The sequence below is a fragment of the Ixodes scapularis genome, unplaced genomic scaffold (assembly GCF_016920785.2).
Source record: "Ixodes scapularis isolate PalLabHiFi unplaced genomic scaffold, ASM1692078v2 PGA_scaffold3__209_contigs__length_174095766, whole genome shotgun sequence".
NCBI lineage: Eukaryota > Metazoa > Arthropoda > Arachnida > Ixodida > Ixodidae > Ixodes > Ixodes scapularis.
Genome location: NW_024609868.1, coordinates 61,475,573 through 61,484,773, shown reverse-complemented (window position 1 = coordinate 61,484,773; position 9,201 = coordinate 61,475,573). Strand labels below are relative to the sequence as shown.

General features: G+C 42.0%; 1 protein-coding gene across 1 annotated transcript in view; it reads right to left on the bottom strand.

The window, feature by feature from the left end:
• Positions 1 to 4,874: 4,874 nt before the first annotated feature.
• LOC115314033 (indolethylamine N-methyltransferase) overlaps positions 4,875 to 9,201 on the bottom strand; it is a 31,048-nt gene continuing 26,721 nt past the window's right edge. Inside the window, exons 3-4 of the mRNA XM_040210822.1 lie at positions 8,978 to 9,182; positions 4,875 to 5,705 (exon numbers count right to left, since the gene is read on the bottom strand). Coding sequence (XP_040066756.1) covers positions 5,270 to 5,705; positions 8,978 to 9,182 — 641 coding nt within the window. The 3' untranslated portion in view covers positions 4,875 to 5,269. The remainder of the gene's footprint in view (positions 5,706 to 8,977; positions 9,183 to 9,201) is intronic.

Below are 9,201 nucleotides of genomic sequence, written 5' to 3'. Positions count from 1 at the left end.
TAACGCTTGTGTTGTGCAAGTAATCAATCATTTTTGGAGTAAATTTGTATTCATTTGAATACACTTAGTAGAAACTAATCGCAGGAGTAATATTACTACTGTTGGAAGTACTAAAACTACTTTTGACCGATACAATTTTTTGTCCCCTTGCTAATGGCGCCATTTGTTTGTAAATGTTTCCTACGAAGAGATCCTCGAACCAAGTTTTCGGCAAAGGATGGTTCAGCGAAAGTAGCGCATTTAAAAGATGAGTAGTTCATAGTTCGGTGATTTTAATCCAATAATTGACAGTACAAAGGACACGTTTTTAAACCGACAGGAAAATCTGTCGTTATGAATATCTCAAGTAATCGGAAAAGTAACGGTTACTTCTTAAAGTTACGATCAATGACTTTTTTTTTCGGGTAATCAAGTAGTCTAATGCGTAGAATAGTTTTTAACCAATAGTTTTTTTTTACTGTAATGGATTACTTTTTTGGAGTAATGTGTGGAAGACTCCGTGCTACCATCGTTGGGCAGGGCCCATCTTTTTCGACCAGTAATAGATATTAAAGGGGCGGTGGAACGAATTTCGTACTTTGGCCAATTAACTGCGGGAGTTGTTCTCCGTCCCTTATGGAGCAAAGAAGAGAAAACAGTGTTTTTTTTAGCACGCGCCTGTTTTTACTAAAAAAAAGAAACCAATCGAAGGTCCAAGTGCCTCTCAACTCTCACGTCTTCTTTCGAGAGTCATACTCTGAGGGATCACCTGCTTTCCCGTTGGGTTCTCTCTTCAAATGCCCCAGCCGCTTCCTCTGTGATTGTCGACTTTTCAAACATTAGCATCGCCGAACGTCGAGGCGAGTGATTGACACAAAAGTCAATTCGCCACGGGGCTGACGGCAAGTGTAGCAGCAGAGGGGAATAAATTTTGTTGACTTCCACGTATCCCCCAGAAGTTGTTTCGTCCCGTAACCGACACACGCGGCTGCAGATCGACAATTAACTTTTGATTTTGCTATTACGCAGTGAAATAGAAATTTTCGGGTACCAGGTGGCGGGTTTTTTATTATTTTTTTTATGTCAGTTGTGTTTAGATAAATAATATAAAAATACGAACTGCGAATTCTTTAAACATTAAAATCGTTGCACTACCCCTTTAAGGACGGACACATCACACAAGTTGTATTTATTTGAACCAAGTGTGACGTCTTATTAAAAACAACTCAGTTACAAAGTGCCTTAACTAGGATCTGAAAAAATAATGTCATGGGGAGTAAGACAGCTTCTCTTTGCACTATCGGCGACTGAAAGAAGACGATAAAAATAGTTAGGAAGGGGGCAGGGGAGGGGGGATCAGTTAGCCAGTGCTTTGCTTTGGAGCAAAGCACTGGGATCAGTTAGTGTGCTTTGAACGTAGTTAAATCAACCTCATCTACGTCGCCTGTCGGCAACAGACTGAGTTGTTCGATTGCAAACATGCAAGCTGGAAAGTAAATACAACATTACAGCGAAAAAAAAGAAAAAAATTCGAGACCAAGGACAAAAAATGGGGCAACACAACACCGTCTTGTTGATACGGCGTCGCGTTGTCACATTTTTTCTCCCTATAGTCACAATGATTTTTTTTACTATGATCGTTTACCAGCTGGCGTGCGCAGTAACCCTTATTAAGTACAAATGATTGAGAAAAAGTTTCTAAAGTAGAATGCGTTTTTTGGATGGTAACTTTCGGCCCAATCATTTATGAACCAAGACTGACACCGCGACTTCCGACAGGAACGCCATTGTATGTTGGTGTCGTCACCTGATCACTTATGCCAGCAAATGTCAAAGCGTAGCGACTGGGTTCCTGTGGCTAGAGTTCAGCCGATCTCCTCTGACCAGTTGCGCCGTTTTCAAGAAAACATTGAACGTACATCTTGGCAAAAATTGTTTTCTAGAAATTCAGTTAATTCCGCATATAATTGATTTTTAGATATATTTTATTCAATAAATACAAAACATTTTCCTTTTGTCAACCTCAAAGCCCATAAAAATTCGCGTAGACCTTAAATCACACCTAGCCTACTATCAATTACACGAAAAAAGAATTTTTTATATGATAATGTTTTAAAAACTAAAAAAAAAATAGTAGACTTGTAGTCTTTAAATCTTATCGAAATAAACTAACAACTCAGCTAAGGGCTGCTAGGCGTGACTATTACACCACACTTTTTGATCCATTAGAAACATTGAAACCTGATATTATGTGGAAGAGAATCCAATCTTTAATAAACCATAAGCCACCCCAAAACGTACCTTATGAAGTAACAGCAAGCGGCGCTCAAATTACAGACGTCACCATGGCAAACGCGTTTAATGATTTCTTTGTAAATGTTGGTACGTCAACGTGTGTGTCACCCTCCTGTATAAAAAAGCCCTAGAGTTCATAATATCGTCGCAGACGAGCACAATGTTTTTGTTCCCCCCTGATGAGGCAGAGATCTGCTCAACTATCATGAATCTTAAAAATAGTAAAAGTATTGACGCCGATAACATGCAGATAAAACCTATTAATATGTTATTGATAAAATTGCACCATATCTGACATATATATACTTAAAATGCAGGTATCAAAAGTTAGTGCCCTACATAAAGGTAATGATGTGTTTGACATTTGCAATATAGGCCCATTTCAATTCTTCCTGTCTTTTCCAAACCACTTGGGAAACTTCTACATCAAAGACACCTAACACATCTTGATAAACGTGCTTTAATTTCGGAATCGCAATTTGGATTTTGTAATCATCGATCCACTGAAATAGCATTGCTAAATCAAGAAAGAACTCATCGTAAAAGCATTCGACGCAAAAAAGATAACATCCGGCGTTTTCCTCGATTACTCAAAAGCATTGGATTCAGTTAATCATTACATTTTACTTGCAGAATTACCATTATATGGAATAAGAGGCATAGCGCATGATATTTTAAAATCCTACTTATTAAATAAAAATCAGTACGTGTCTTTTCCAAATTTTCATTCAGATAGGCTAGCCATTACATCGGGAGTTCCCCAGGGCAGCATTTTAGGCCCATTGTTATTCATCTTATACATCACCGACATCGCAAACGTGGCTCAAAACACTGATGTAAAACTGATAATTTACAAGGACGATACCAGCATTTTTTTTTCCCATGACCATATCCGCACTTCCATTTCCGCAATGCAAGAAGTTAAAGAAACATTACTGCCTGGACACTGAACAAAAAATTAAAGGTAAATTGTAGTAAGAAGAGGGGGATCGGTTGCCGAGTGGGCTAGCGCGCACCAGCTCGGAGCACGTGGAGCGAAAGCTCGCGCTGCAGAACCCAGGATCCGCGCGCACCAGCTTGGAGCACGTGGAGCGAAAGCTCGTGCTGCAGAACCCAGGGATCCTGGGCTCAATCCCCACCCCTGCCCGTTTCGATCTGGATGAGCATCGTACCGGCGTGCGGTCGTGTATCACTACTGCGTGGTGCACGTTTAAGACTCCAGGCTAGCGGTCGTACCGCACTGGCTAAATTGCTCATCTACAGCTGAGACACCAGACACCCACTGAGGCAGACTAACTTCCGGCTGTATAAACATACACACAACAATTTGTTGTTGTAGTAAGGCCAAGGCTATTCTGTTTAAACCTAGGAATAAAAGAATAAACGATCCACTTTGTTTTAAAATCAAAAATTAACAAATCGAATTTGTAAACTGTATTAAAATACTGGGTGCGTTGTTTGCACAAGACATGAGCTGGAATACTCATATAGATAATGTCCAATCAAAGCTATCCAAGAGCGTCGGCCCAATAACAAAATTTAAAACAATACCTCCAACTCGTATTAAATTAACTATTTATAAATCGTTAGTTCCTTCCAATCTAATTTACTGCAACCTTATTTGGTGCACCACAACCAAAACAAACCTAACGAAGTTGCACCTTTTACAAAAAAAGGGCTGTACGTGAGATATCTTCTGTTCCCTCTCTCCATCCCACTGCATCATTATTTAAGGCCCTAAAGGTAAAAACAATGCAGCAAATATATGCGCTCAAACTTTTAACAACGTATCGTAGGGTTGTTCAGCAAAACAACGTTCATTACATTCACTTAGCTAACCTAAAATATCGCATCATCCTGCGCGACATTTAGGCAAAATCAGCCCTCGGTAATCCGTCAATCCCGCACAAATTGCCTTGATCAGAGACTTCATTCTAGTTTGTCCACCACACTAAACACTCTGTATAAAAATAAATTTAGAGGCACTTTCACATAAAGGGTTAGTAAATTCGATTTTGTCTCTATGACTTTTTAAAACCGGCCTTGTTTTCATCCTGTGTGCTTTCTTTGTATATTTGCTGACCGCTCTCGTGGTTTGTTGTCGGGTATTGTTTTTTCCTTCTTTTTTTTTTTTTTGGCCTAAAGTGCTCATCACACCAAACATTTGTATAAAATGTGTCTACATTTATGTAATATTTAGTTGTCTTTTCTGTGTTTTTCTTTTTTGTTTTTATTTACCTTTTGCTGTTCCGAATTGCACGGGGGCTGGGACCTTCGTCAGGCTGCTACCCAGCAGCTTTTTGTCCTAAGTCCCCTGTTGTCGTGTAAGAAGATGTGACACCAAATAAAAAACTTGATTTGATTTGAATAGGGTTCAGGCATCACCCGCGGGGGAGCCCTACTGCGGCGTCGACACTACCATTTTTCTCTCGGTCGAAAGGCTTTCGCATCCCGCTTATGCGTTTTATGTTTTCACCGAGTTACCCTATCCACCCTCCCCAAAAACGTGTTGTACGTTCAAATATGAGACCGGGATATTGAAGATTTTACGTTATAGTAAATAGAAAAAAACAAATTCCGCATCAGCGTGATGTTTTTTTTTTCTATTTGGATGAACACTGATGAATTTATAAAGTGCTGCTTATATTAGGAGTCACACAGCACAATCTTTGAACCAGATAACATTTTTCTCTGCAGTATTATGATGATTCAATTGGGCATCTAGACACTGACACATTACCTCGGGTGTGCAAACAAGGGTTTGAATTTAATTATCCAGTGCCATTCGTATAGCTTTAACGGTTTGAAGAGAACCTGTTGTCGTGGCTCTCCAACGTACAATGAAGGCTTTGAGTGATACAACGCCATTCGAATTAAACCACAACTTGCACGCCTCTAATCCCTCGACATGTGCACATCTGATAATCAGAAATATATGAAGGACAAGATTAGAACACAAACTACAGATTAAAAAAAAAAAACACTATGAAACCCGTTAAGGCTTACGAGCTAAAATTACAAACGCGTGCTTCCAATAGTACGTGTCCTTGGCATGTGACGCGTCTCGCTGAAGCAAGCTGCAACGCTCTATCTTGAATCCAGAACGAGCGATTGACTCTTTTGCCAAGTACACGGTTACGGAAATGACGGGAAAGCTGGCTTCTTTAACCGAATACTTGTTGGCTCCACAAATACCACATACGATCAGATGACCTCCGTCGATGACTAGACTGCTAAGATTTTGAATCGCTTTCTGATATGTTTCTTCATTCGAGCTGGCGGTCTCCAAACATAGGCTGGTCAGAACCACGTCGAATGATTCCTTGTGTTCTTCCGGTAGCACCTGAGGATCCAGGACATTGCAGAAAATAACCTTTCTGATGGCCCTTCGTGTCCTTTCTTCGATCTCCCTCGCTCCGCTCTTAACGTCTCTGGAAGGTGTAAATAATAATAAACATAACAAAGTACTCCATTTATGTATCTATATCAGGATAACCTCAGGGTCTTCTCGCATACTTTTTTTTCTCGACTTGGAATGGAAAGTGGAGTTATTGCGTATTACACGATATGTGAAGTGTAGCGATAATACATGCTCACGCAGGCTTTGGTCAGAACCAAAACGGAAAGAGACTTCCGGAAAATAGTCAGAATAAATAGATTCGATGGGAGGAACCGGCAACTATGTTCTATTTAGAGCTAAGAGGACAGGGGGTGGGGGTGGTGGTGGTATAACTTTATTTACAAAAGGTTAGGAAACCAACGAGTCCCGGACGGAGCCCTTAGTTCAGGGCTCCGTTGGCTGGCTCTGACCATTCAACCACCTGCCTTCCCGGGCTCGCCTCTACACGTGAGGCCCCCATAGAGCGTGACCAGTTTACAAGGAGCGACTAAAGGTCTATTCACACATGCAGCGGAGTGCTACAAGCATAGTGTTGACCTCGCGCTAAGCGCGTGCTGACGGGAGCGTTTTCCAGCTTTTGTATCGCACCGTCAAAACTGTTGCTCATGGCAGACGATGAGTAGCTGACGACACATGATCAGCGCAATTTCAACGCTTCGCAGCATGTGAGAACCGGCATTACTGGTGGGCTAGTTGGGTAAACATAACTAAAAAGTAGTGCAAGGACGACGGAAGGAAGAACGAGAAGAGAGGCGCTCTTTCCTGTCTTCTCGTTCTTCCTTCCGTCGTCCTTGCGCTATATTTTAGTGGTGAGAACCGGCGTTTAGGACGTTGCCTCCACCGCCTTGTCAGCTTAGTTCGTTTTCCTATTCCTAGAGCCGGGCGGAATAGCGTCTACATACATTTATCGTAGTATCCGTCACAGGAAGAGAGTCTGAAATCCTTTCGAGCATAACATTACTGATAAAAATTTATTAAGTGGTTTACTGCATGTGACGCACATGAATCTAGAGTTTTGATACAAGGGAGCCTTAATAAAGGTGAGATGAAGACTGTTTCAAACCTGCCCCTTTTGTAAAAATGGTTACGGTTATAATACCTGCCAAAAGACTTGGGGCACCATTACAGAACAGCACACGACAAAACAGAACTGCGACAACACAGCGCGCGTCAAAATAGCATGCGACAAAACAGCACAGCGTCAAAACGGCACAGCGACACAAGAGCACGTGCCAAAACAGCACGGCGCCAAAACAGCCCAGCGTCAAAACAGCACAGCGTCAAAACAGCACAGCGTCAAAACAGCACAGCGACAAAACAGCACAGCGTCAAAGCAGGACATTGACAATACAGCTAGTGTTTGGCGTTTTCGGTCTAATTATTATTTTGAAATTCGGTGTAATTTTTGGTTTTTTTTATTTCAAACAGAAGTTTCCGGTTTATTGCGGTGAATATTTGTAGACTCATAAACTTCTCACTTCTTTTCGGTTTATTGACAAAAACCAGTATACAGACGAAAATGCAATATTTAAAAGCGTTTTTTCAAAATGTGTAGTGAATAAACCAGGTACTGGTTTTCTTATTTGTTGCTGTCTGTGGCAGCCGACACGACCTGTTCTGCAAGACGCACTGGGGCCCAATCGTAATCTAACATTATCGTCGTGTGTTCGTGTCTGTACACAGGACGGACATGAGCTTCACTGCCACTTCGGTCGGAGAGGCAAATATCAAAATCCAGAAATTGGCTAGCATTGTACTCAGTGTGTTTTTTTCCCAATTTTCACGACTGCGAGAGGTGGTAAATTCGCGCGGACTACAGGAACAACAATAAAACAATCGTATTTATGCCCTCCTCCAAGTAGACGGAAGCTAGGGTTGTTAAAAAATATGCTGCATTTACAGGCGCCCTTGATTTTCATTCTTCAGTTCATGCGTAAACTTTCTTCTTTGAAGAAAAAATTCGGCCCACAAATCCCAATCAGGTGAAAAACCCAGATTTCGTCCTGAAGTCCCCTGCGCCCCCAGAGTTTTTGTTGAAAGTTGAACCGATCTCGCAGACAAGCTGAAAACTGCGGAAGGAAGGGGTCAGACGGTTAGACCTTCTTCAGTTAAAACCAAATCTGGAAAAATGAATTCGGTGTACTTTTACCGCTTTTATTCGGTTTAAGCCGAAAACGCTGAACCCTAAATAAAGCGTATGTAGTTAAAAAAAAGCGTGTCTCAAAGTAGGCACTGTAAATGAATGGAGGGTCTAGGCCAATTTGTCGAAAACCAACTCGTCGATGATCAATTTGTCGAATCCGTTCTCTTTGGAGCAAGTTCGGAGTAGAGAGTATACTCGATGCGCACATGAAGGCTCCCTGGGCAGTACCGTGCGTATTCTGACTATTTCTCGAACAGTTCTGCTCATTTTGACAGGCCAGTTTGCTTTTGATTTCATCTACAATAAATGAATCAATTGCATTGCAATGTGCGGTCGTTAGTTGTTAAAAAAAAAAGCGTGTGCGACAACGGTGTGCTCAGCCCATCCGGTATACGGCAACAACATTGAGGCTGTGGCATGTTTCTGCTTTACCGGTTTCCCCTTGAAGGAGGCCTTCGTCGGCAATAATCTGTGAGTTATTTGGGGAGGTCTCGAGTTGCGGAGTTTGGTAAGCACTGAAATAAGGCAAAAAAATTCCGTTATAACCTAGCGACAATAAATGAAAGGGTCAACGAGGTTCGAAATTATTCGCGCGAAGGTGAATAGCGCGCTCCAAGTTGCTACATGCGTGCTGTTTTGTCGCTGTGCTGTTTTGACACCGTGTTGTTTTGTCACGTGCTCTTCTGTCACTGTGCCGATTTGATGCTGTGCTGTTTTGCCGCCATGCTGTTTCGACGCTGTGCTGCTTGGACGCGTGCTGTTTTGACACTGTGCTGTTTTGTTGCCTGTTGTTTTGTCATGAGCTGTTCTGACGCGTTCCCAAGACTCGAATACTACCTGTGAACCTGGCACTTCCCTATATCGTTTTGGGAATCAATTCAGCAATTAGATCGCTCAATGTAGGACCTGCCACACGTGCACATGACGGCCTGTCTCTTCCTCACCTCCACTCCGTAGTCTCGATGCCCATCATACTTTCATACGTTAGCCTTTAAACCTTTTATGCCAGATATAAATGATTGTGCAGATTTCATAACTTAGAGAGATTTCTTTGTAAAAACTCAGATCTCAACAGTGTGTCATTTGACAACCTGATATCGGTTTGTTTTATGGCGTTTTACAAAGGAACACAGTCAGACGTAAAGGGAAAGCATTCTTACGTGAATCCTTCGAGGGCTGCCAAGGATTCGCTTTGAAAAGACCAGTCTAACGCTGGAGCCTTCTGGAGCCTTTTCTCCACTGCCAGTCTGTTCTGAGGCAAGAAATCGCTGAGCACAATGTCGTCCATCGTTTTTGTAGCCGGGAAAACGGTGTGAACTGTGGGGCCACAACCGACGTCCAGAAGCTTACGTCCATAGAACGATGCTTTAACGAAGCGCGACAC